The sequence below is a fragment of the Peromyscus maniculatus genome, chromosome 10, assembly GCF_049852395.1.
Source record: "Peromyscus maniculatus bairdii isolate BWxNUB_F1_BW_parent chromosome 10, HU_Pman_BW_mat_3.1, whole genome shotgun sequence".
Classification (NCBI taxonomy): domain Eukaryota; kingdom Metazoa; phylum Chordata; class Mammalia; order Rodentia; family Cricetidae; genus Peromyscus; species Peromyscus maniculatus.
Genome location: NC_134861.1, coordinates 9,698,287 through 9,726,202, shown reverse-complemented (window position 1 = coordinate 9,726,202; position 27,916 = coordinate 9,698,287). Strand labels below are relative to the sequence as shown.

At 44.0% G+C, this 27,916-nt stretch overlaps 1 protein-coding gene across 14 annotated transcripts in view; it reads right to left on the bottom strand.

The window, feature by feature from the left end:
- Positions 1 to 162: 162 nt before the first annotated feature.
- Positions 163 to 27,916, bottom strand: part of Ogdh (oxoglutarate dehydrogenase) — an 82,516-nt gene continuing 54,762 nt past the window's right edge. For 13 of the 14 annotated variants that reach the window (XM_015991828.3, XM_015991833.3, XM_006973002.4 and 10 more), the window contains 18 exons: positions 27,564 to 27,718; positions 27,234 to 27,380; positions 26,660 to 26,750; positions 25,932 to 26,111; positions 20,591 to 20,719; positions 10,195 to 10,374; positions 9,419 to 9,571; positions 8,628 to 8,730; positions 8,229 to 8,357; positions 7,574 to 7,724; positions 7,171 to 7,298; positions 6,904 to 7,082; positions 6,498 to 6,569; positions 5,845 to 5,973; positions 4,883 to 4,955; positions 1,753 to 1,916; positions 1,386 to 1,540; positions 163 to 1,243 (listed from right to left, as the gene is read on the bottom strand). In XM_015991828.3, coding sequence (XP_015847314.1) covers positions 1,123 to 1,243; positions 1,386 to 1,540; positions 1,753 to 1,916; positions 4,883 to 4,955; positions 5,845 to 5,973; positions 6,498 to 6,569; positions 6,904 to 7,082; positions 7,171 to 7,298; positions 7,574 to 7,724; positions 8,229 to 8,357; positions 8,628 to 8,730; positions 9,419 to 9,571; positions 10,195 to 10,374; positions 20,591 to 20,719; positions 25,932 to 26,111; positions 26,660 to 26,750; positions 27,234 to 27,380; positions 27,564 to 27,718 — 2,439 coding nt within the window. In that variant the 3' untranslated portion in view covers positions 163 to 1,122. The remainder of the gene's footprint in view (positions 1,244 to 1,385; positions 1,541 to 1,752; positions 1,917 to 4,882; positions 4,956 to 5,844; positions 5,974 to 6,497; positions 6,570 to 6,903; positions 7,083 to 7,170; positions 7,299 to 7,573; positions 7,725 to 8,228; positions 8,358 to 8,627; positions 8,731 to 9,418; positions 9,572 to 10,194; positions 10,375 to 20,590; positions 20,720 to 25,931; positions 26,112 to 26,659; positions 26,751 to 27,233; positions 27,381 to 27,563; positions 27,719 to 27,916) is intronic. The other variant, XM_042285644.2, reaches the window with a different exon arrangement.

Below are 27,916 nucleotides of genomic sequence, written 5' to 3'. Positions count from 1 at the left end.
CAATGACTGCTGCCGCCCCTGAGTGGGTGTAGAAGGCTGTGGGCACACATCCAGTAGGCAAGCGGCAGCTGGCACCCCCTCCCCAATGGGAAGACTGTTCCCAAGCAGGTAGGAAGGGCCGGCTAGTGAGGTGGTGGAACACACAGATGACAACAGACAGGCTGGCCATGATAACTTAGTTTATGGGTCAAGCCGATGCAATGCAAAGTTGGTTGTCCTTTTTATCATTTCTTTTTTTTAACGAAAATAAATAAATCAGATCTGTCCCTTTCAAGGTCAAAAGAGGGAGGAAGGACAGCTGGCTCCTTGGGTCACCTTGCCCTTAATCACTCATCTCCTGTTTTGACCTGCCTTGGCACAGTGAAGGAAAGGATTTATCAACTGCTTCCATGTGTTCAAGGGAACAGAAAGAAAATTAGGTGGCTGGGGGATTAGGGAGGAGGGAAGAGTCAGCAGGACCAAGAGGCAGCCAGTGTCTGGGGTTGGAAACCAAGGGAGCTTCTGGACTCAACTCAGAGCCAATCGCTCCAGGCATGGTAGCCAGGGCAAATTCCCACACACAGTCCAAAACCCAAGAAGGGTGGCAGAACTGGACCTAACTTTGTTGCTAAGGCCTTTTTGACTGCTCTGTTCCATTCTCCACTCACCCAACAGCAAGAACCTGCTAGCTATAGTTCCTCCATGACTTCTCAGTTTGACCCTAGCAAGACAAAGCTACCCCTGGTCTTGAATCTGTGGCTTGCTGGGTGCCAAGGACTGACTACTAGGACCCTGGGAAACCACAGGATTTCTGTTCCAACCCCAGAGGATTACATGGTGAGGATGGGCAGGGCCAGAGCTGCTTCCCTAGGACACCTTGAGGGGACCTTTCTTTACCCTGCTCCTTATGGCTTCCGTGGAAGGTGTGCAGCCTGAGAGGGGTCAGCACAGGCCACGCAGTATCTGGCTGGCCGAGGGGGCAGCTGAGCACTGGAGTAGGACAGCCTGATTCCTATGAGAACGGGAAGGGACGTGGTACAGCAGGGGCAGAAGTGTGGGCAGTGCTGAGGCACTATGCTTTAGTTGAGAAGCAGAGAGCATCATGGACATGGGGGGCCATGGCCTGACCAACTCCAGGAGCATCTAAGAGAATTTCTTGAAGGCGTCCAGGTCAAAGGCTGTGTCCAGGAAGCGCTGCAGTTCTGTCAGGTGGGTTTTCTTGTTGCCAGTGGCTGGAGCAGCTGCTGGGTCTCGGCCAGCATACCTGAGAGACCAGAGAGAGGGAGCAATGAGGACAACAGCCAGAGGCAGGCCCTGCCTGGTCTTCTCTAGCTTGCTTCCAGGTTAACTGCCCACCAACCTGAGGGAAGGTTCTGCAGGCCTCCCCATCGGGACTTAGGCCTTACCAGACAGGCTTGGCACGGTCAATGGTGGTCCGAAGTCTTGGCTTGACATAGTCATAGTAGCCTTGGTTCTTGTGCTCTTCCTGGCACCAGGCCAGCTCAGCATTGGGATACTTCTGTGCCTCCTTCAGCAGGAGGTCGAAGGGGAATGGCGAGAGCTAGGAGAGAGCAGGGTTGGAATCAAGGGTGGAATTCAGAGGGTGGGTAGGGTTAAGCAAAGGGAGGCTGGAATTCCAGAAGGGCAAGTCTCACAGCTACTGCAGGTAGGAAAGGTTAGAAACCTCAGTAAATGATTTTATGCCAAAGCACCCTAATCCAAATACCCCACAGTGGGACACTGACACCTAGCTGCTATACCACATGCTCTCACCTGCTCAATCCTTGTAATAGCCACCTGCTCTGTCATGCCCCTGGCTTTGCGCTCTCGGGTGAGGTCATAGTACACCTTGCCAGTGCAGAAGAGTAGTCTTTTGACATTGTTTGGGTCCTGAGCTGCAGGGCCATCTTCTGGGATCACACGGTGGAAGTGGGTTCCTGCAAGAAAATTTCCACAGCTAGGCTGGTTCTTTCTCCAAGCTTATTCCACAGCTGCTTGCATGAGCTGAGGGCTGTCACACAGGGCGGGATCTATGGTTTCTGAGGGTTACAGATACTTCTGCCTCATAAGCTTCTAATACCCGTGCATTTGCTCAGACTAAGAAGGTTGTAGAAATGGCTTGGGGATGTACATCTTTAACCCTAGCACTCAGGAGACAGAGGCAAGTGGATCTCTCTAAGTTTAAGGCCATCCTGTTCTGCATAGTGAGTTTCAGGAGAGCCAGCGCTACATCAGAGAGACTCTGTCTCAAAAAAACCAACCATCTGATGGCTACTTATACCTTATAAATTTACAAATAAAAAAAGTGAAAACACTCAAGAGGGCATGGCCAAACAACTGCTGCAGGAACTGCTGCTCACAAACAGAGGAGACCTGAGACTGTTTTCAAACGGTTAAACATTCAACTGGGAAATGACAGTGCAGAGATGAAAAGTCCATGGAAAAATCATATGCAGGCCGAGTGCTGGTGCCACACACCTTTAACCCCAGTACTCGGGAGGCATAAATCATATTCAATGGTGAAAGACTGGAAACTGTTTCTCTGAGCTCAAGAACAAAGCTAGCAGGCCCACTCTTGCTACTTCTACTCAACATGCTACTAGAGTCCTAAACACAACAGCTGGGCAGGAGAGAAGACACACTGGGATCAAATGGGAAGTGGAAAGTGAGGGTGACTTATCATGCAAACCTGATGTGAGTTCAGTCCCTGGAGCCCTCGTAAAAGTGGAAGAACCAACTTCTGAAAGCATCCTCTCACTTCTATACATACTACACAAACTCCCATCACAGACACAAACACAAATATATTAAATAAAATAAAATCCCAATGATGACTTTTGTAGAAGAGAGGACTGCTCTCTAAAATTCATACAAGAACTCAAGGGGCCGGGCAGTGGTGGTGCATGCCTTTAATCCCAGCACTCGGGAGGCAGAGGCAGGTGGATCTCTGTGAGTTCGAGGCCAGCCTGGGCTACAGAGTGAGATTCAAGACAGGCTCCAAACGCTACACAGAGAAACCCTGTCTCAAAACAAAACAACCCCCCAAACAAAAAACAAAAACAAAAACAAACAAAACAAACAAACAAAACCCCCAAACCAAAAAAACTCAAGGGACAATGAATAACCAAATAAAATTTAAGACAAAACAAAGCTCAGAGGAAAACTTTCAAAATGAACTATAAAAGCTACAGTAAACAGTGTGGCACTGACAGGACCTTTAGTCCCAGCACTTGGGAGGCAGAAGCAGATGGATCTCTGTGAGTCTGAGGCCAGCCTGGTCTACAGAGTGAGCTCCAAGACAGTCAAAACTACACAGAGAAACCCTGTCTTGAAAAACAAAAATAGGGTGGCACTGGCATAAAGACAGACACACAGACCAGTGGACAGGACACAGAATAGAGTACACACATGGCCAAATTAATTTTCAACACAGGTGTCAAGGCCATACGCATACCATGGTGAAGAATAGTCTTCACAAATGGTGCTGTAAAGCTGGAAATCCATATGCAAAGGAACGAAGTCAGGATCTTGAAGGACTATTTGTATACCCATGTTCAAAACAGTGTTACTTACAAGAGCTAAAACAGAGAAGCACCCCAAGTACCCACCAAGCACGGGTGGATAAAACAAATGCAGCAGATCCATAAAATAGATCACTTCTCAGTCTTTTGGGTAAGATCAAGTGTGTAGAATGAAACACTCCTCCACCTTAACAAGATAGGAAATGATGGCTACACTATACCATGGACAAACCCTGAGGACATTATACTAACTGAAATAAGTCAGTTATAAAAAGACCAATATAGACTGAGCACTCCTATTCTTTAAATTCAAAATCTGAAACCTCTCTGAATACCAACATGGCACCTCAAGGAGACTATTCATCTGCCATGTGATGGGTTACAATTACAGCACAGATACACTGGAAATAGTGATTTTCATTACATGTGTACAAGATACACATTAAGTGCACTCTACATTTAGATTTGGGTCCATACAAATATTTCAAAACCAGGAAAAATACCAAATCCAAAACATCTCTGGTCCTAAGCATTTTGGAGAAGACTGTTCAGCTTTACTGTTTGATTCTTGTTAAAAAATAGAATGTGGTTGTCAGTGAAAGAGCAGGGAAGTGTGGAGAGTACTTAGTGGGTATAGGTTTTCAGTTTTACCTGATGTAAGCTCTAGAAATAGATGGTGTGATGGCTGTACAACAGCAAGAATGTTCCTCTGTGACATTGAACACTTAAATATGGTTAAGACAGCAGATTCCACGTTATGTAAATGCCACCACACACAAAAGGTAGAACACAGCAAACCAGAGGTTTGCTGTACAGAAGACGACAGGGCTTGGTGGTTCAGAGGAAGCAGTCTTCTTGGCCTCATGAGCCCCAGGAACTTCTGGGCAGCTACAGGCTGTATTAGCACCTGCTTCTCACTCTCCAGGGAGAGGTCTCAAGCCACAGACTCCTGTCTCAGCAGTGCAGCTGGCATGCTGCCTCCCCACAGCTTCTCCTCACTGGGAAGAATTTACTCTGAGACCTGTCCTCCTGAGCTGTGGTGAGATGTCACATACATCTATTTGTGATCCTAGATGCACAGTGGTGTCTCTTTTTGTTGTTTTGTTTTATTTTAGACAGGGCCTGACCATGTAACTCTGTGGAGCATGCTGGCCCTGAACTCAGAGATGCTCCTGCCTCTGCCTCCAGAGTGCTGAGATGAAAGACTTGGGCCATCCTGCTCTGCTATTTTAATGTGGTCCCAGGGGCACTCACAGTCAGAGGTCTGTATCTCATGACTAAAAGTCCAGAAAGGGCCTCAGGAGATGGGTAAATACAAGTCCTGTAGCCCTACAGAACAGCAAAGAGCCCCCAGAGCTAACACCTATGTCCTCCACACCTACCTGGAAGCATCTCATCAAAGCTAGTTCGTGCCTCAGGGTGGCGCAGCAGGGATTTGGGAGTGAAGACGATTAACTGAAAGGCAAAATATGCTCACAGTAGACTATATTTTAAAGATTCTAGAATGAAGGTACAAGGTAAAGGTCATCTAAACCTTGATCTTTGATACATAGCCAGGGCAGCCTGTTTCCAGATCTCAATGGGAGACTCACAAAATACAGGAAGAAAAAGGAAGATAGTAATTTCTCTGCTATTTACCTCCCCTGGGTAGGTATTTACTCTCCAGGGCCATCTTCCTGACCTGGTGCCTCTCCGTGGTGAGCTGAGCAGCTCCTAGGTAGTCTTAAGGATAAGACACCTTTAGTCTGTCTAAAGCGGAAGGTCTAGTACCAGGGCTGTTCTGTCTTGTGGGTCTGCAGGCTACTGGGGCACAAAGCTGGAAGCCTTAGCTGTGTATCCATCCTTTGCAGTACCAAGGGCAGCAGGGCCCTCTCTGTATCCTTATCCCAGACACCCTCTTTCTGGTCATTTTGTCCACTTGCCTTCTCCACACAGCTCCTACTCACACTTCAACATCCAGCTCAAAAGCTGCTTTATGGGGCTCCTGGAATTCCTTGGTCCCTGCTGGGGCTCACCATTTTCCCAGTGCTCAGCATACCTACATGACAACCTGTCTTATTTCTCAATATACCATGACTCTACTTGCTGGGCTGAGGATTGTATTTTGTTGGACTCTCTTACATGTGGTACTAAGAGCATGTCAGGACTCTCACACTGGGAGTGAGAATGTGCAGTTCCCTGGCATTCATAACAACAGGACCTGGCTTCCTGAGACTACATCTCATCCTTATTCCCCTTTAGGTATCATCCAACCAACCTAGAGAAAAAGACACTAGGGGAGTCATTCTTTGTATTAACACAGGAAGGCCAGCACCCTGGTGATTCTGGAGAACCCAGCACTGACCGGCTTCCGGAAGGGCAGCAGGATCTGTCGTCGAAGTACATGGAAGAAGTTGCCAGGGGTGGAACAGTTGACAACAATCCAGTTGCAGTCGTATAGCTGATTGATGTCAAAGTTGTTTTCCTGCAGGTCCTGCAGCAAGGAAGGAAATGGCCAGAGGCCAGTAATAGTTGTGAGCATTCTGCCAGGGAGAAGGGTATCTTAGGGCAGAGGGGCCTCAGGATGTCTCACTGGAGACTCAAGGACTCACTAAAGACAGTAAGGAGCAGACTCCACAGGTTTCCAAGTCTGAACCCATTTAACCCTTCCTTGGCAGTGGATGTATGGACTACAGGAGACACAGGTGCTAGCTACAATGTAGTCTACTCTTCCTAGTAGTTCTGAGTTCTTTAAAATTGCCTTAAAGTCTTATTTGAACCACAGCAATGGCAGTATCACTAAGAGGTCAGGCTGAGGTTTCTAGGCTTTCAGTAACAGCAGGAAACAAATGAAGTAGCCTATTTCAGGGAGATCAGAAGGCATGGGGCCACATTGGTCTACCTACTCTGATTCCTAAAAGAGGGAGAGTCAGCTGAGATCTGACCCCTCTGGACATCCAAATGGAATTCTTTCCTACATGCCCCAAGCAGCCGAGTGTCAGGGTCTGCTCTACTCACAGGCAGGACATCTGGGTCATCATTGCACATCTGCAGAAACCGCTCTGGGCGGGCAGAGGAATGCTCCGGACCCTGGAACCAGACAGACAAGTTAGTTTGCAAGTTCTCACATGCTGACATCTACTGGACTTGCTGTTTCTTTCTCCTGATGTCTTCCCCCTCCCGCTAGCAAAGCACAGGGATGAGGGAACTGAGTGCTTGAAAGACTGAGTAGCATCAGCACCATCTGCTGCCCATCTAGGGATGGCCATTCAGACTACATGCAGATGGGCACTCTTGCCTTTCAAAGTGCTAGCTAGTCTTCCCATCAAATGGAAGCACCAACAGAACCCTCTTGTCTTTGGGATGGGGTCCTGGACAGGTCCTTCCCAGGTCTTGAGTTTGGTGGGCAAGGGGAAGCTCTCACCATGCCTTCCATGCCATGAGGCAGCAGGAGCACAATGCCATTCTGCCGCACCCACTTGGCCTGTCCTGGGCAGATGAACTGGTCAATGATGCACTGTGCCATGTTGTTGAAATCACCAAACTGGGCCTCCCAGAGAACCAGAGCATTAGGGCTAGCCATGGCAAAGCCCAGCTCAAAGCCTATCATGGACAGAAAAGGAAGAAAGACATGTTCAGGACACCAGGCAGAAAACGCAGATGACTAAGGCGGGGCTGGGGTTGGCCTTACCCAGGACACCATACTCAGACAGCGAGCTGTTGCATACGGTGTAGGGGGCCTGATTGGGCCAAAGGTGGTTCATGGGGATGCAGGTTTTTTTGTCTACATTCTGATCATGGAGCACATGGTGGCGATGGCTGAGGAAGAATGACAAGATTAATACGCAGGAGCACAGATATTTGAACCCTGACACTCTAGTAGACCCACTGTGACAACCTGTCTTCCACCAGACGCTTCAGAGTAGAGCCGTCCCAGCATAAAAACGGAGCATCCACACCAAACAGGAAAGGGTGGGCAGCCCCGACACTGAGGATGCACTGACTTTTCTGGAAATGATTTCCCCCACTCCTGGAGTATAGATACCAAAGCCCTTCCCTTCTGTTTCAAACTGAAGGGTAAATATTTTTGTTACCTGAAGGTGCCCCGCTCCACATCTTGGCCACTTAGCCGAACATGGATGCCTTCCTTCAGGAGTGATCCGAATGCCATGTATTCTGCCAGGGCCCAGTCCACAGTCCGGTTTGTCACTAGCTCCTTCCGAGTCTTCAAGATCCGGCTCAGCCCTGCAGAGAAAGAGAGCGAGATGCTGGGCAGTGGTGGTGCACACCTTTAATCCCAGCACTCGGGAGGCAGAGGCAGGCAGATCTCTGTGAGTTCGAGGCCAGCCTGGTCTACAGAGTGAGTTCTAGGAAAAGCGCAAAGCTACACAGAGAAACCCTGTCTCGAAAAACCAAAAGAAAAGAATAAATAAATAAATACATAAATAAAAAGAGCCAGAGAGAGCACTCACAGTACTGGAGGTCCAGCTCATGTGGACACCTTACTTTCTGTGCTCCAATGACACAGGCAGAGCCTCTGTCACCCAGTGTTAGGACAGTAAAATAGTGACCTCTTAGTTGCTTCTCTGCTTCTTTCCAAGTGAAGGAACTTGAGTGTTGTAGGAGCTGAGTCTACCAATGCACCCAGGGGGCTCTAGGGGCGTTTGTATAGTGCGTGGCTGGGGACAATGTCTTCAAGAGGTGCTGATCTAGACCACTGTTTCCACACACAAGTGCAGGGCTGGTTACCTCCATGGATGGTAAAGTTCTCCACAGGTACAGAGCTGGCGACATTCCCAATGTGGGCCAAGACATCCTCCTCCAGGCCAGTGGAGGGGCAGGACATGCTCCGGGGTTGTCCATCCAGGGTGAAAAAGCCTAGGAGAACAAAGACATGCTGAGGCATGCCATCTACTTTGGAAGAGACATCTGCAGACCAGAGTAACAGTTCTGCCTTTCTAGAAAATTCACCGTAGTACCATATGGCTTTGGATGGTTTCCGTGGGGACCACAGAGGCCTTGCTGAAATGAACACTCACTATGTGTTGCAGATACAGAAGAGGAGAGCAGAGCTCTGTCTGGGAAGAGGCTTCAGGACTCCAGCCGATGTACAGGGAGTCTAGCTGGGGTGAACGGCCCCTTGCTTACCAGGCCATGGGGAGTCCAGCCAGTGCTTGATGTGCAGGATCTTCTCATCTTTGGATCGGGTGAAGGCTTCCTCACAGATCTTATCGTACTTGGAGATCTCCTCCTGGAAGAGAGGTGGACACACACAGCTAACTGAGTGCAGCACACCCGCGTTGTGCCAGTCTGTTGCACCCTGGCTTTCCCGTCCCTCTGCACTTCTGCACACCCACTACCCACATGTGTACTCAGAATTACAGCTTCTGACGTCTGAAAGAGGCCTGTCACTTCTGCTCCTCATTCCCTGTGTCCCGTGGCTAGAGATTCTGTTTAGTCTGTTTAGCCCCTGGACTGAACATTTTTCCTAAGAACTGGCTCAGTTTTATATGCTTGTCAAAGACTAGGTTTTCAGAGCTGTACCTTCAGCAGCTGTCAGTTTTGGACCCTCGCACCATCCCGTGTGTCTAGACTGCTGCTCCTACTGTCCACTGTGACAGAAAGCTTGGTACAGATCTTAGAGGAGATTTACTAAGCTGAATGGACCCTTGTTCATCCATCTCTCAACCTAAACAGCCTGTGTCACCAGAAAGAACTACTGGGTAGCCACTACCTCATCTCTAGAACACTTTTCTCTGCCTCCAACAGATCTACTCCTTTAAAAAGCATCTTGGTGCCCCAGATCCTCAAAGAGGTTGAAATGCTGAAATGCTACAGCTGTCAAGACTTCCCATGCTTCCACTCGGGTCCTAAGAGGAAGACTGGCCTAGGATGATCTACTCTAGTTTGCCCTAGCACAAAGGCCTGCCAGGACATACCTCATATTCGGGCTGGTTGACGACACCCTGGGATACCAGCAGCTCTGCATACTTCTGCAGTACAGGCTTCTGCTTGCGGATCTGCTTGTACATGAGTGGTTGTGTAAACATAGGCTCGTCCATCTCATTGTGGCCATTGCGTCGATAACATACCTAGTCAGAGTAGCAAGAGAGGACTATGAGAGATTGTGGTTGGTCTGTGGAAAAGAATACCATTGTGTATGTGTGTGTGTGTTTATCTGTCCTTTCATCTGTGTGATGCCAACATGGCTGACATTGCTTTGCCTCAATTTACTTCCTTTACAGTTAGGATTTCAATTTTCTTTATTTTACATGGTGAACTTGCTCTATCAGATGAGACATAACGAGAGTGACTTGAGAATACAAATTCTTTCTTTTTTTCATTTTCTTTTCTTTTCTTTTTTTTTTTTGAGACAGGGTTTCTCTGTGTAGCCCTGGCTGTCCTGGAACTAGAGCTGTAGACCAGGCTGGCCTCGAACTCAGAGATCTGCCTGCCTTTGCCTCCTGAGTGCTGGGATTAAAGGCGTGTGCTACCACTGCCTGGCACAAATTATTTGTAAAGCAGTCTTAGATAGGACCAGATGGATCATATAGCTCCCACTGAGAAGTATTCAGAAGAGAGCCTATGTCTGAATACTCCAGAACCAGAGGATCCTCCCTGAAGTACGACATTACAAAGCTCCAAGGTGACTTAGCAAGAGTAAGGGGATAGGCAAGATACTCTGCTTGGACATGCTTACCCTGGCATCACTTACCAGATCAACAACAACATCCTTGTGGAAGGTGCTTCTCCACTCAGCTGCCACCTTGCATACATACATGACAGCCTCAGGGTCATCCGAGTTGACATGAAAAATGGGGGCATTCACCACTCGGGCCACGTCAGTGGGGTAGGGGGAGGAGCGGGCCATCCGAGGGTCTGTGGTGAAACCAATCTGTAAGTATGGAACACATGATCAGGCATGAGGGTATCTGGAACTGGTAGTACAGGGTACAGAGAGTGGTAGGCAGGATTGGACACAGCCTATACTTTCTGCTGGGCTACTAAGAATGTGTGCCCTAAGTGGCTTCTTTGCTTAAGTTTTGTTTGTTTTCCTACTCTGGGAACAAAATTCATTTATGTTTAACATAGGGAATAGGTTGTAGTATTAACTGTTTTTTTTTTTTGTTTTCCAAGACAGGGTTTCTCTTTGTAGTCCTAGCTGGCTCGAAACTCGCTCTGTAAACCAGGCTGGTCTCAAACTCAAAAGTCCACCTGCCTCTGTCTCCCAAGAGCTGGGATCAAAGGCGTGTGCCACCACTGCTGGCTGGGCTGACAGGAACATTTTTATGTTTTTCTTTCCAGATTATTTTCTCTGCAGGCATACTTATGTATACATTGAAGTTTTAAGATCTTGCTTCACCAATGCACAACTGTTCTAATCCCCTGCTACAAGTAGAGTAGGCTAGTGGTAGCATAATTCCCTAGTGTGCACAAAGTCCTGGGTTTGATGCCCAGTACTGAAACAGAAGAGATAATGTTAGCCAAGCTATGCACTTTAGAGAGGCCAAATTGCTTTTAAATCATCTCCCTTCTCATCCCAATTTCTTTGTGTGGATGTGGCATATGTGTGTGGCTTATTCTCACATGGGGATATGCAAGTACACTGTGTGGAGGCTAAACATCAATGTAAGTTGTCTTCTTGTCTCATTGAACCTGTAATTCACCAACTGGTGAGGCTGGCCAGCTAGATTGCTCCTAGTATCTGCCTGTCTCTGCCTCCCTAATACTAAACTCATGAAGGTCCTCATAATGGGTATGGCAACTACATTACCAATTGAAGTATTTCCCTAGTCCCCTGATGACTACTACTACCACTACTTTTTTTTGTTTTTTTTTAATTGTTTTTTGAAGCAGGTTCTGATTATGTAACTCAGGCTGGCCTGCAACTCATTATGTAGACCTAGCTAGTGTCAAACTCTCAGATCTACCTGTTTCTGCCTGTCAAGTGCTGGGATTAAAGGTGTGGTACAGCTAGGTACAGCTGAAATCCATGGATATTATATGTAGAGAAAACACAAAACTCTGAAATTGCTCAGCACTGAGGAGGCAGAAAGGATTTTTATAAATGAGGCTAGCCTGGTCTACCTTGAAAGTACTAGGTTAGCTTGGGCTACAGAGTAAGAACTAAAAAACAAACAATCATACAAACAAAAAACTCCACAAAAAAACAAAAGTTTCAATAGAACTCTACTATAAGCCAGCAACTCCACTCATGGGTATGCATGTAGCCAGAACAACTAAAAGGAGGGTCTTAAAGAATATCTGTACGTCCATGTTCACAGCAGCATCATTTACAACAGTTCACCCTGGAGAGGCCACCCAAGTTTCTATCAATGGATAACTCAACAAAATTTGGTGTGTTCCTAGTGGAATGTTATTCAGACTTAAAAATACTATAGGGTGCCACTTCAATAAGGTATCCAGCATAACCACAAGTTAAGAGACAGAAAGTAAAGTGGTGGTTACCAGGAGCAGGGCAGAGGGAACAAAGAATAGGCAGCAACTGTTTTTGTTTGACATTTATTTTACTGTGTGTGTGTGTGTGTGTGTGTGTGTGTGTGTGTGTGTGTGTGTGAGATACATGTGTGGGGGTGCCCACAGAAGCCAGGAGAAAGGGTTGAAACTGGGCAATTATGAACCGCCCAATGTAGATGTTGGAAATTAACTCGGGTCCTCTGGAAAGGCAGCAAGCAGTGTTAACTACTGAGACCCTCTCCAGCCCCAGGCAGTGGTTGTTCAGTGCGGAGCTTCTGTTGACAGAGATGAATGATGGTGACTGCACATTATGGATGTGTTTAATACAAGTGAATGGTTCCTTAGAAATGGTTACATGGGCTGGAGAGATGGCTCAGCGGTTAAGAGCACTGGTTGCTCTTCCAGAGGTCCTGAGTTCAATTCTCAGCAACCACATGGTGGCTCACAACCATCTGTAATGAGACCTGGTACATAATAAACAAACGAACAAATAAATGAATGAATAAATAAATATTTTAAAAAAGAGAAATGGTTACATAATATAAGCTTGTTATGTATTTTACCACAATATAAAAAAGGGGAAAAAGTTCATTAGTGGAACTTTTTGTTCATTTTAAAAGATATTTCTTGGCTTCTTAACACCATTCTCTGAGGGCAGGCAGATTACATATTAGTACTATCATTTACCTCATGCAAGCTACTCAATCCCTGCTTCTCAATGTTCTTTTTTTGAAAATGGTAATACCACAGCTACATGTAATGGTGCCTGCCTTTAACCAGGCACTGGGAAGCAGAGGCAGGGTTATCTCTGTGAGTTCTATGCCAGACTGGTCTACATATCGAGTTCTCAGCCAGCCAGGGATACATGTGAGACTACCTCAAAAGAAATTAAGAAAAATGCTACTACCACTCCCACTGTATAGGTAACAACCTCATGGATTGAGTTAATGCATATGAGATGCCTAATCGGATATGTTGCTGACCATATGCACTCAGACAATGCCAGCTTTGCCATGAGTATGGTATCACTTGGTCACTCATTAGTCCCTCCCACAATCTCACAATGCACCTGGACTGCGGCTTTCTTTGAAATGCATGCACGAGGTGGGCAGAGGACAACCTCAGGTGTTATACTCAGGGATGCCATCCACTTGGTTTGAGATAGGGTCTCCACTGACCTTGAGCTCACCAATTAGATCCTTATTGCCACCCTACTTCTGAGATTTTAAGTGTATACAATCACATACATCTTCTAAAAAAATTAATTTATTTTTATGTATATTAGTGTTTTGCCTGAATTATGTATATGCATCATGTGTATGTGTGCCTGCAAAGGCCAAAGGCAGCTTTGGATCTCCCGGAACTGGAGTTACAGACAGTTGTGAGCTGCCATGTGGATCCTGGGAATTGAACCTGGGTCCTCTTGATGAGCAGCCAAGTGCTCTTAACTGTTGAGTCATCTCTCCAGCCCTCATATACAGCTTTTTTTTTTTTTTTTTTGGTTCATATAATTTACCATTTATTTTATTTATTTATTTATTTTTTAAGATTTATTTGTTTATTATGTATACAACATTCTGTCTGCATGTATGTCTGCAGGCGGGAAGAGGGCACCAGATCTCATTACAGATGGATGTGAGCCACCATGTGGTTGCTGGGAATTGAACTCAGGACCTCTGGAAGAGCAGTCAGTGCTCTTAACCTCTGAGCCATCTCTCCAGCCCCCTAATTTACCATTTATTAAAGACAAAAGGAAATTTGGATACTAATGAGGTGACTAAGCTTGTTTAACACAATGCAACCCAAAGACACATACATTTGGAGGAGAGACAATAAGAAAACATAAAAAGTCTTAGAAGTCTGTGTCATTGACTCTGCACCTACGTGGCCTCCTCCCCCAAAGGTAATAACAGCACATAAACTGACTATCATGTTTCTATACAAACAGGAAACTGTATGTTTAGTAAAAAACACTTCAAGTTATAAATGTGAGTACAAGTGTCTCCTGATCATGTGAGCAATAGCTAGGGGGAAATACATGCCTACAAAGAACAACAGACTTTCATAACTTGTTATGACTTATGTTTTGCCATCTTTTTTTTTTCTTTTATTTTATTTTACAATACCATTCAGTTCTACATATCAGCCACAGGTTCCCCTGTTCTCCCCCCTCCCACCCCCTCTCCTTACCCACAGCCCACCAACCATTCCCACCTCCTCCAGGGCAAAGCCTCCTCCGAGGACTGTGATCAACCTGGTAGACTCAGTCCAGGAAGGTCCAGTCCCCTCCTCCCAGACTGAGCCAAGCGTCCCTGCATAAGCTCCAGGTTTCAAACAGCCAACCCATGCAATGAGCACAGGACTCGGTCCCATTGCCTAGTTGCCTCCCAAACTGATCAAGCCAATCAACTGTCTCACCTATTCAGAGGGCCTGATCCAGCTGGGGGCCCCTCAGCTTTTGGTTCATAGTTCATGTTTTTCCATTCATTTGGCTAATTTTTTTTTTCAATAATTGAGTAAAACTGAAATTTATTATAAGCCACAGTCTTCCTAGGGACCTCCATGCTATATATATAGCCTCCATGGTTCTATGGGTTGTAGTCTGACTTATCTTTATTTTATATCTAGAATCCACTTATGAGTGAGTACATACCATGACTGTCTTTCTGGGTTTGGGTTACCTCACTCAGGATTTTTTCTAGTTCCATCCATTTGACTGCAAATTTCATGCTTTCATTGTTTTTCTCTGCTGAGTAGTACTCCATTGTGTATATGTACCACATTTTTTTTCATCCATTCTTCCGTTGATGGGCATCTAGGTTGTTTCTAGGTTCTGGCTATTACAAATAGTGCTGCTATGAACATAGCTGAGCATGTATTTTTATGGTATGAATCAGCATTCCTTGGGTATATGCCCAAGAGTGGGATGGCTGGGTCTTGAGGTAGTTCGATTCCTAATTTTCTGAGAAACCGCCATACTGATTTCCACAGTGGTTGTACAAGTTTACATTCCCACCAACAGTGGGAATTCCCACCAAGAGTGTTCCCTTTGCTCCACATCCTCTCCAACATTGACTGTCATTGGTGTTTTTGATCGTAGCCATTCTGACAGGTGTAAGGTGGTATCTCAGAGTCATTTTGATTTGCATTTCTCTGATGATTAAGGATGTTGAGCATTTCTTTAAATATTTTTCAGCCATTTGTGATTCTTGTTTTGTGAATTCTCTGTTTAGCTCTTTAGCCCATTTTTTAATTGGACTGTTCAGTATTTTGATGTCCAGTTTCTTGAGTTCTTTATATACTGTGGAGATCAATCCTTTGTCAGATGTGGGGTTGGTGAAGATCTTTTCCCATTCTGTTGGCTGTCTTTTTGTCTTATTGACTGTGTCTTTTGCCCTGCAAAAGCTTCTCAATTTCGAGAGGTCCCATTTATTAATTGTTGTGCTCAGGGTCTGTGCTGTTGGTGTTTTATTTAGGAAATGGTCTCCGGTGCCAATGCGTTCAAGAGTGCTTCCTACTTTCATTTCTATTAAGTTTAGTGTAACTGGATTTATGTTCAGGTCTTTGATCCACTTGGACTTGAGTTTTGTGCATGGTGACAGATATGGATCTATTTGTAATCTTTTACATATTGAGATCCAGTTATGCCAGCACCATTTGTTGAAGATACTTTCTTTTTTCCATTGTATAGTTTTGGCTCCTTTGTCAAAAACCAGGTGTTCATATGTGCATGGATTAATGTCAGGGTCTTCAATTCAATTCCATTGGTCCATATGTTGGTTTTTATGCCAATACCAAGCTGTTTTTATTACTATAGCTCTATAGTAGAGTTTGAGGTCAGGGATGGTGATGCCTCCAGAGGTTGCTTTATCGTATAGGATTCTTTTAGTTATCCTGGGTCTTTTGTTTTTCCATATGAAGTTGAGTATTTTTCTTTCCAAGTCTGTGAAGAATTGTGTTGGGATTTTGATGGGGATTGCATTGAATCTGTATATGGCTTTTGGTAAGATTGCCATGTTTATACTATGTTAATCCTACCTATCCATGAGCATGGGAGATCCTTCCATTTTCTGATATCTTCAATTTCTTTCTTTAGAGATTTAAAGTTCTTATCAAAAACGTCCTTCATTGCCGGGCGGTGGTGGTGCACGCCTTTAATCCCAGCACTCGGGAGGCAGAGCCAGATGGATCTCTGTGAGTTCGAGGCCAGCCTGGGCTACCAAGTGAGTTCCAGGAAAGGAGCAAAGCTACACAGAGAAACACTGTTTCGAAACACCAAAAAAAAAAAAAAAAAAAAAGTCCTTCACTTGTTTAGTTAGTGTTATCCCAAGGTATTTTATATTATTTGTGGCTATTGTAAAGGGTGATGTTTCTCTGACTTCTTTCTCAGCCCTTTTATCATTTGTATATAGGAGGGCTACTGATTTTTTTGAGTTGATCTTGTATCCTGCCACTTTACTGAAGGAGTTTATCAGCTGTAGGAGTTCCCTGGTAGAGTTTTTGGGGTCACTTATGTATACTATCATATCATCTGCAAATAGTGAAAGTTTGACTTCTTCCTTGCCAATTTGTATCCCTTTGATCTCCTTTTGTTGTCTTATTGCTCTAGATAGAACTTCTAGTACTATATTGAATAAATATGGGGAGAGTGGACAGCCTTGTCTTGTTCCTGAATTTAGTGGTATCGCTTTGAGTTTCTCTCCATTTAATTTGATGTTTGCTGTTGGCTTGCTATAAATTGCTTTTATTATGTTTAGAAATGTTCCTTGTATTCCTGATCTTTCTAAGACCTTCATCATGAAGGGGTGTTGGATTTTGTCAAAGGCTTTTTCAGCATTTAAGGAGATGATCATGTGGTTTTTTTCTTTCAGTTTGTTTATATGGTGTATTACATTGACTGATTTTCGTATGTTGAACCATCCTTGCATCCCTGGGATGAATCCTACTTGGTCGTGATGGGTAATTGTTTTGATGTATTCTTGGATTCGGTTTGCCAATATTTTGTTGAGTATTTTTGCATCAATGTTCATGAGGGAGATTGGTCTGTAGTTGTCTTTCTTTGTTGCATCTTTGTGCGGTTTGGGTATCAGGGTAATTGTAGCCTCATAAAAAGAGTTTGGTAGTGTTCCTTTTGTTTCTATTATATGGAACACTTTGAAGAGTATTGGTATTAGTTCTTCTTTGAAAGTCTGGTAGAATTCTGCATTGAAACCATCTGGTCCTGGGCTTTTTTTGGTTGGGAGACTTTTGATGACTGTTTCTATTTCTTTGGGGGTTATTGGTCTATTTAAATGGTTTATCTGGACTTGATTTAATTTTGGTATGTGGTATTTATCCAGAAAATTGTCCATTTCTTCCTAGTTTTCCATTTTTGTGGAGTACAGGTTCTTGAAGTATGATCTGATGATTCTCTGGATTTTCTCATTGTCTGTTGTTATGTCTCCCTTTTCAATTCTGATTTTGTGAATTAGGGTGCTCTCTCTTTGCCTTTTGGTTAATTTGGCTAGGGGTTTGTCTATCTTGTTGATTTTTTCAAAGAACCAACTCTTTGTTTCATTGATTTTCTGTATTGTTCTCTTGTTTTCTATTTCGTTGATTTCAGCCCTCAATTTGATTATTTCCTGGTGTCTATTTCTCCTGGGTGAGTTTGTTTCTTTTTGTTCTAGAGCTTTCAGTTGTGCTGTTAATTCATTGGTATGGGATTGCTCCATCTTCTTTATGTATGCATTTAGAGCTATAAATTTTCCTCTTAGCACTGCTTTCATAGTATCCCATAAGTTTGGGTATGTTGTATTCTCATTTTCATTGAATTCTAGGAAATCTTTAATTTTTTTCTTTATTTCTTCCTTGACCCATTGATGTTTCAGGTGGGCATTATTCAGTTTCCATGAGTTTGTGGGATTTCTATAATTATTGTTGTTGTTGAGGTCTAACTTTAAGGCATGGTGGTCTGATAAGATACAGGAGGTTATTCCAATTTTTTTTTTTATATCTGTTGAGATTTGTTTTGTGTCCAAGCATGTGGTCAATTTTTGAGAAGGTTCCATGGGGTGCTGAGAATAAGGTATATTCTTTTGTGTTAGGATGGAATGTTCTGTAAATATCTATTAAGTCCATTTGAGTCATAACATCTGTTAGGTCCTTTATTTCTTTGTTAAGTTTCAGTCTGGTAGATCTGTCTTTTGGTGAGAGTGGTGTGTTAAAATCTCCCACTACTAATGTGCGGGGGTTTGATGTGCATTTTAAACTTTAGTAGTGTTTCTTTTATGAATGTGGGTGCTTTTGTATTTGGAGCATAAATGTTTAGAATCGAGACTTCATCTTGGTGGATTTTCCCCATGATAAATATGTAATGTCCATCCTGATCTCTTTTGATTGATTTTAGTTTGAAGTCTATTTTATTAGATACTAGGATAGCTACACCAGCTTGTTTCTTAGGTCCATTTGCTTGGAAAGCCTTTTCCCAGCCCTTTACTCGGAGGTAGTGTCTGTCTTGGAAGTTAAGGTGTGTTTCTTGTATGCAGCAGATGGATGGGTCCTGTTTTCTTATCCATTCTGTTAGCCTGTGTCTTTTTTTTTTTTTTTTTTTTTTTTGAGACAGGGTTTCTCTGTGTAGTTTTGCGCCTTTCCTGGAACTCGCTTCCTAGACCAGGCTGGCCTCGAACTCACAGAGATCCACCTGCCTCTGCATCCCAAGTGCTGGGACTAAAAGCGTGCACCACCACCGCCCGGCTGTAGCCTGTGTCTTTTTATAGGTGAGTTGAGACCATTGATATTGATGGATAATAATGACCAGTGATTGTTAATTCCTGTTATTTTTTGTGGTTGTGTTGTGTTGTCCTTCTTTGGTGTATGTTGGTGTGGGATTATCTATTGCTTGATTTTTTTATGGATGTGTTTGGCTTCTTTGGGTTCGATTTCTTCTAGTGCTTTCTGTAGGGCTGGGTTTGTGGACAGGTATTGATTAAATCTGGTTTTATCCTAGAATATTTTGTTTACTCCGCCTATGGAGATTGAGAGTTTTGCTGGGTATAATAGTCTGGGTTGGCATCCATGGTCTCTTAATGTCTCCATAAGATTTGTCCATGATCTTCTAGCTTTCATAGTCTCTATTGAGTAGTCTGGTGTTATTCTGATGGGTTTGCCTTTATATGTTACTTGGTCTTTTTCCTTTGCAGCTCTTAATATTTTTTCTTTGTTCTGTGTGTTTAGTGTTTTGATTATTATGTGGTGAGGGGACTTTTTTTTTTTTTTTGGATCCAGCCTATTCGGTGTTCTGTAAGCTTCTTGTATCTTCATAGGTATTTCTTTCTTTAGGTTAGGAAAGTTTTCTTCTATGATTTTGTTGAATATATTTTCTGTGCCTTTGAGTTGGTATTCTTCTTCTTCTATCCCTATTATTCTTAGGTTTGGTCTTTTCATGGTGTACCAAATTTCCTGGATGTTTTGTGTTACGACTTTTTTCTTTAGTGTTTTCTTTGACTGACGAATCTATTTTCTCTATTGTGTCTTCAGTGTCAGAGATTCTCTGTTCCATCTCTTGCAATTGGTTGGTTATGCTTGTTTCTGCAGTTCCTGTTCATTTAGTCAGGATTTCTATTTCCAGCATTCCCTCAGCATGTGTTTTCTTTGTTGTCTCAAATTCATTTTTCAGATCTTGGAATGTTTCTTTCATCTGTTTAATTGCGTTTTCTTGGCTTTCTTTGATTTCTTCCCATTTTTTGTTCATTTTTTCTTCCATTTCTTTAAGGGAGTTTTTTTTTTTTTTTTTTTTGGTTTTTCGAGACAGGGTTTCTCTGTTTTGCGCCTTTCCTGGAACTCACTTGGTAGCCCAGGCTGGCCTCGAACTCACAGAGATCCGCCTGGCGGGAGTTTTTTATTTCCTCTTTAACGAAAGTTTTTATTTCCTCTTTAATGGAATTTTTCATTTCCTCTTTAAGGGAATTTTTTTATTTCCTCTTTAAGGGAATGTTTTATTTTTTTCTTTAAGGGCCTCTATCATCTTCTTAATATCATTTTTAGGGTTGATTTCTTCTGTTTCTTCTGTCTTGGTATGTTCAGGTCTTGCAGGTGTAGAATCACTACGTTCTGATGTTGCCATATAGGTCTTTATGTTGTTGCCTGTATTTTTCTACTCATCTCTTCCTCTGCTCGGTGCAGGTGGTGTCTGTGTCTGAGAGTGCCTCTTGTTCTAATTTTTAGTCTTGGTTTTTCGAGACAGGGTTTCTCTGTGCAGCTTTGCGCCTTTCCTGGAACTCACTTTGGAGACCAGGCTGGCCTCGAACTCACAGAGATCCGCCTGCCTCTGCCTCCAGAGGCAGTTTCTCTAGTTTCTTAAAGAGAAAACCAATTACTTATAACTGTGGCTCTAGACAGAAATACTCTAAAACAATAATGTCCTCCCCTTAAATAATGTAATTAAAATCTTTCCACTGTAAAAAGTAGTTTTCTGTGTTATGCAAAGTAATTTATTTATTTTATGTGTATGTGTGTTTTGTATGCATACCAGAAGACAGCACGTGTTATCCAAATTTTCAACAAAAAACCCCACCACTTTTATAATCATGAAACAGTGAAGATTTTATAAGACCAGGAGGACACAAGGGAGGCAATAGACAGAAATCTGAGGTTACCTGGTTGTTGACAACCACATGCACAGTGCCATGAGTTGTGTAGGATGGCAAGTCACTGAGATGGAAGGTCTCATACACGATGCCCTGGCCAGCAAAGGCAGCATCTCCATGCAGCAGGATAGACATCACCTGCAAAAGAGACTCCAAATGTAACACATCTTGATTGTTAAGTCCACAAAATCACTAGCGGATGAAATGAGCTGCAACTTGTTTTTATTATTTGTGTTTGAGTGTATGAAATAGAGAACAGGTACACATACCACAGTGCATGTGAGAGGTCAGAAGACAACCTTGTGGAGTTGGGTTCTCTTTTTCCACATTTATGTAGATTCTGGGGATCAAGCAAGCTCCTTTATGCACTGAGTCACCTTGTGCAGCTCCTAATTTTTTCTTTTCTTTTTTTAAAGATTTATTTATTTATTTATTTATTATACAGCATGTATGACTGCAAGCCAGAAGAGAGCACCAGATCTTATTACAGATGGTTGTGAGCCACCATGTGGGTGCTGGGAACTGAACTCAGGACCTCTGGAAGAGCAGTCAGTGCTCTTATCCTCTGAGCCATCTCTCCAGCCCTCCTAATTTTTTTCAAGGGTAATATTTTAAGGTCATTCACAACTCACAAAGTAATAGGAATACAGAAGGCTTCTAGAAAGAGTACAGAGCCCTTCTAGAAGGGCTTCCCTTCTAGCCTCACTTGCTACCACATCCACATGTGCCACCACCTGCTAGCACCTGCCCTGATTACAGAGAATGCCACATACCTGATATGTCATCCCTTCTGCACCCTGCAGGATATCCTTCTACACCTTACAAACCCTCCCATCCAAGAAAGCAACTCCAGCCCCAGCCACTCCAGGGAATGGGTTTTCTCAGTTGTAATGTATCTGGCTGCTCCTACATACCAAATAGGTTAGCCCTGGTCACTTGGTCTGGTCATTGCCTGCCAATTTTCCTTCAATTCATTTGTTGGCAATGAGTACACAGTGATATTGGGTGGGAAGAACTTCATCTCTTCCTTCTTAGCCTTCATCTCAGCCTCAACAACCTCTGGACCCACCTCAGCTCGTTCCTTGAGTGGGCAATGGATAGTGATTACCTCTGATTTGTTACTCCTACATCTATTAATTGGCATCTTCCTCCTTCTCCTCAATTTATGATCATATACTCATGATTCCTATCCTACAGATTGCACATAGGAGATTCATGATACCATCAGTTATTCTGATGCTTGCACTATTTCAATGTGCTGTGCCTTTCAGGATACCTCATTTTCTGGTACCACAGCACTGCAGCCTCATATTGTGTTGTCTATTATCAGGCCCGATTCCTCCAGTAAACGATGGAAACTTAGAACTCGCAGCTGTTTGTTTACCAACACCAGTCTCTAAGCACAGATCTAGTGAATACATGGGTGTGCACACACACAGGTTATTTCTCTATCTGTATATACCACTTCTATCAACATCTCTTCCAATTACCCAGAGTTTACCTATTAGCTCAGCATCCTTAGTAGGACCCATTCCTTGGCTATATAGCCTATATCTCTCCCAATCCCTTGTATCAGTCAGGGTTCTCAAAACAAAAAACAAACAAACCAAAAACTCAGAGCCAGTGAGGCAGAGTTTGGTATAGGGTGAGGCATAGGACTGCTGAGCTGATTTTAAGGAAGGAAGCTGGCATGTTTAAACACTGTGAGGCAGGGTGAGCTATATGATCTAGGGAGGGATTGAGGATTCAGTTTGAGTCAAACTATTTAGAGGCAGAATTCCTTTTCCTTTTGGTACCTCAGTGTTTAAAAGACAGGATTTCATGAGCCAAGGCTGGCCTAAATGTTGCTACATAGACAAGGATGACCTCTGAACTCTTCGTCCTTCCACTTCTACCTCCTGAGAGCTGGTATTACAGGAAGGTATCACTATACTCAGTTTTATACAGTGCTGCAGACTAAACACAGGGCCTCACGCTAACACCTTATGGTACTGTACTGGGAAATGGTGATCAGCTATTGAAATCATCCAAGGCACATGTGGCTTCCCTTGAGTCTGGAGATGTTACACCTCTGGCAGGAGCAACTTTTCCCTTTGCACTGGTTGAGTCACTCGGATTGGCTAGTTTTCTGTCAAGTGACACAAATTAGAGTCATTTGGGAAGAGGGAACCTCAACTGAGAAAATGCTCCCATTTTCCAGTCTGTTGGCAAGCCTGTGGGGCATTTTCTTGATTGATGATTGATGTTGGGAGGGCCCAATTCACTGTAGGTGGCACCACCCTTGGGCTGATGGTCCTGGGTGCTGTAGGAAAGCAGGCTGAGCAAAACTAGGAGGAACAAGTCAGTAAGTAGCACTCCTCTATGGCATGCGCTTCAGTTCTTGCCTCCAGTCCATGTCCTGACCTCCTCCGATGATGGACTGTGATATGGAACTATAAGCTGAAATAATAATGCCACCGCCACCCCCCACCCACCCAAAAGTTGCTTTTGGTTATAGTGTCTTATCACAGCCATAGAGAAGTAACTAAAACACCGCCACAGCGATAATTTAAACTTCCACAGAAGAAATGTTTCTGGAATACAAACTCTCAAAGGCTACACACACTAGTACCAAGTCAAATTAGGTGAGTTTCTCAATATACAAGGTTATGGATGACCTCAGCCCAATTTATACAAAGTATGCAGTTTTTACTGAGCACTAAGGTTATGTAACCTGCCATCTTACTGAGTTCTAGATTTAGCAGAAATCAAATCATTTCTAAGGAATGTCAGAAAAGTAGCAAGAACAGCAAGAGACTGACTAAGCTTTCTCTTAGTTGGGCTGAGGTCATGCAAGGGCTTAGAGCAAGGTAGAGAAGCAACTCAGAAGTCAGGCTTGCAGTTATCTGCAGTAGGGTAAGGAAACAATGAAGTACATGTGGATAAGACCACTCCTTGGGCTGGAGAGATGGCTCAGCGGTTAAGAGCACTGCTTGTTCTTCCAAAGGTCCTGAGTTCAATTCCCAGCAACCACATGGTGGCTCACAACCATCTGTAATGAGATCTGGTGCCCTCTTCTGGCTTGCAAGGGTATGTGCAGACAGAACACTGTATACATAAATCTTAAAAAAAAAGAAAAGAAAAGAAAATGTCTCACATACATAACACCCTCACTTTATATATATAAAAGGCCACTCCTTAAAATACAAGGAGTGGTGCTGGAGAGATGGCTTATCGGTTAAGAGCACTGACTGCTCTTCCAGAGGACCCAGGTTCAATTCCCAGCACCGACATGGCAGCTCATAACTGTCTGTAATTCCAGGATTCAACACCCTCATGCAGGTATAACACTAATGCACATAAAATAAAAATAAGTTAAAAAAAAGTGTGATTTTCCAACCAACCAGGAGCTAGCCAATTCCCTTCATTTAGATCCTAAACAAGACCCAAAACGTTGGACCCTTCTATGCTATCTTTCCCATTATTTTATCACCTCTCAGGACACTTCTACTATTCTAAACAAGGTCTGCCTGAGTGGGTTGTTTTTTTTTAAATGATTTATCTATTGTGAATAGTGTCTGCCTGCATGTACACCTGTATGCCAGTAGAGGGCGCCAGATCTCTTTACAGATGGTTGTGAGCCACCATATGGTTGCTGGGAATTGAACCCAGTGCTCTTAACCGCTGAGCCATCTCTCCAGCCCTTGTCCACATTTTCAAATGCAGAAGCTACCTAAACCTACTTACAATTTCATTTTACTAACCAGTACCAAATATCTAGGCCAGCTCCCTCACATAACCCTAATGTTCTAAGTAGACATGGGGCTACTTGTCTCCCAACATAGGTGAAGCCTCACTGTAGATGTTCTATATCTACTTAAAGGTTTTCTATGGCACTACCCAATCCCTAACCTGGAACCCAGTAAGTATCCTCTATGTGCCTGCAACAGTATCATCAATGAGAAATTGCTGTCGGGCTGGAGAGATGGCTCAGCCGTTAAAGGCTAGGCTCACAACCAAAAATATAAGAGAAATTGCTGTCACCTCTCAAAGCTCTTCTAGCCAGCTTTGTGACCTTCCTCTAAGTCGCCAAGCATAATACTGGGATTATAATTTGTGTTTTTTTTTTAAACTTATGCGTAGGTGTTTTGCCTGCATGTATTCTGTATACTACATCTCCAAGAGCAACATGTGCTCTTAACTGCTGAGCCATCTCTCCAGCCCTGATTTATACTATTTTAAAAAGCAAAACCAGGTATGGTAGTGCAATATATAATCCTAGCACTTAGGAATGGCTGAGACAGAATCTCTTAGATGAGGCCAGCTTGGGCTATAGTCAGACTTTGTCTTTAAATAAATAAAAAGTAAGTATTACAGACCCTACCAAAATTGTGCCCCTCTGCAGGCCACTCTGAGCGGCTGGCTTTATGGTATGGTCCCAACCCTCGCTCCACTTTTCATCCATCTCCACATACTATTTTTTCTGTTTACCTTCCTAAATCATACTGTTTCTTCAATTAAATATTTTAACTTTTTCTGGTTTTTAGTTATGTGCGTGTGCATGGACATGAGTGCAGGGTGTGCTGAGGCCAGAAGGCATCAGATTCCCTGAAGCTAGAGTTACAGGCAGTCCTTGAAAGGTCTGGTGTGAGTGTTGGGAATTGAGCTCAGGTCCTCTGTCAGCCCGACACATCTGACTGTCTCATCTAACTCTGAGCCCACGTCTATGGGTGCTCATTCTAAAGTGCTTCACAGTTCATGCCGAAGCTCTGCTTCCCTCACTGTTCACTGACTTCTGACATTTCCCCCCTTTCTTTTGTTTACTTCTTTTTCTTCAAACAGAGCAAAAATCCTTGAGAGCAGGCTGACACTCTCTTTTTTACGTATCACTCAATGTACATTATACCATGTACATTGAACACATGATTTTTTCCCTGGTTTCTTAGTTTTTAACATCATTTTTAATAAGAACTAAATAATCTGCTATATAAATATAAAATTTGCTACAACTCAGAATCATATCCTGAGGTTAAATAAGGATAAGATTACAGACAGATAAGGGTTTTTATTTTTGAGCAAGCCAGCCAACCAATATTTGGCATTCTCGATACACAAAGGAAATGCCATGACAGTTGGGAGCTGTCTGTCATGCACTTTTACCTGATCAGTGACACCCTCTCCTGACATCTGAGTCCCACACCTTTTCCTTGCAGTCTGTTTCTGTTCATAACTAAAAACTGGCTCCTCCATCAATATTGTGAAGACACAAGATAACACCTTACCCAGTTCTGGTGATTACAACTTGGAAGAAGTGTGATTACATCCATAAGGCACCGTGTGGAACTGTACTCACAGGCTCTCGGGGCCTCACCTTTTTCCCTTCAGTATCTCCACAATAAAACTGCTCAGCTTTGGTCTTGCCCATCACCACAGGATCAGCAGCCTCTAGGTGGGAAGGGTTTGCCACCAGGGACAGAGTGATGTTTCTGTCAGTCACACGGTTGATCCTTCGGTGATACATGCCCAGGTGGTACTTCATGTCCCCGGAACCCTGATGATAAAAATGGCAAGTGATGCTATGCTGGTTGGAGAGATTTATTCTCAACAGCAGCCTTAGAGATGGGATTTTGACTCCCAGGGCCTAACTGCAGGAGGATGGGGAACCTTTCCCCAACATTATCCCTCCCAGGTACAAGTACAGGGTCACCTGGGCAGAAAGAATATATTCTTGCCCCAGCAGGAGGAATATAAGGCTGCTAGGTAGAAGAGGTTGGCAAATTCCAGTAAGGAAGGCAAACTGTAAATGGTCTGGAAGAGTAAAGGTTTGGTTAAGACATTCTGAGAAACCAGTAGCTTCAGGGGGTCTCAAGTAGACTGAGACAACCACAATGGATATATCTCAACACAGAACCTCACCTCAGCCGGGTGGTGGTGGCACACACCTTTAATCCCAGCACTTGGGAGGCAGAGCCAGGCGGATCTCTGTGAGTTCTGCTGAGCAAGATCCAGGACAGGCTCCAAAACTACACAGAGAAACCCTGTCTCAAAAAAAACAAAAACAAAAAAACCCAAAACAGCAACAACAACAAAAACCCTCACCTCATCAGCTGCTTCCAGCTTTGAGTCAAACTGACAGAAAATCTGCTCCAGCTCCTTCCTGATAACATTTGCAAGCACGTTCAGTCGTCCTCTGGGAAACAGGGAAGAGTGAGTAATCTCCAGGGCCAAGCTGCCCTATCCTGCCCCTCACACAAGACACAGCATTTCCTTGGTTTGTAGCCCAAGAAGAGTTACGATCCAAAGCTGATGTGGACACCAAGTATCTGGCCATCAGGCATGCTGAGCCATGACCCATGGACAAGAGAAAGGCAGAAAGCACAAATGCTACCAGCCCCAGCCCCCTGCACCTTTCTGAGGTTGGGAGAGGCCTGGACCAGCCTCTCAAGTACTGTGACTAAAGGTATGCCCTACCATGTCCACCTGGATTTAATTTTAATGAAACTCATTATAGAATGAAATACAAGTCTAACCATATTTGGCTTTGACACTGACTCTGTAGTCATCCTGATGTGGGAGTGCAAGAACCTTGGAAAGCAGTACATTTTCATACACTCAGGCACCACCAGATCTCTAGCTGCCCCTGTGCCTCCAAGGCCCCACAGGCCTAAAGTACCTGTGTGGCATTCCCATGATGACATAGTCTACTCCATTTTCACTTGACTTGTCAATGATTGTCTTGAGGGCAGGGATTAGCACCTCACAGCCTTCCAGACCAAAGCGCTTCTCAGAGGACCACTTCCGCTGTAGGAAATCCTCAAACCTGGATGGAGAACCAAGCACCTTGAAGAGCAATGTCCATAGGGCCAGCCTCAATGTCAGGCATTTTCAAATAACAAGGGGATACAATAGAGGCCAACTCTATTCTCCTGCCTGCTTACCACCCTGGAAGACAGGCTACCCACACTCCACAAAGGGATCCATAGTCCAAATCACACCTCTTTACCTGGTGGACCGTACAAGCCTGGCCAGCAGGGTCCGCTTCTCTTCATTGGTGAACTGCATGATTCCAGGGGTCTCAAACTTCTGCCGGATCCACTGGCATTGCTCCAAATCATTAATGAACATGAACTCCACACCAATGTGCTGGCAGTAGGCCATCTGTCCACATATGTACAGGAACACAAAAGTCATTGGTGAACATGAACTGCATTCCAGCATGCCAGCAATAAGCCATCTACCTGTCCACCACCCTCATACAGGCAAGGCTATGTTTAACCAGTCCTCATTGGAAGAAGACACCAACTGCCTTATTATCCAGGTCAGGGAGGAGCCAACTTCCTTCTCCCATTTGCCTCA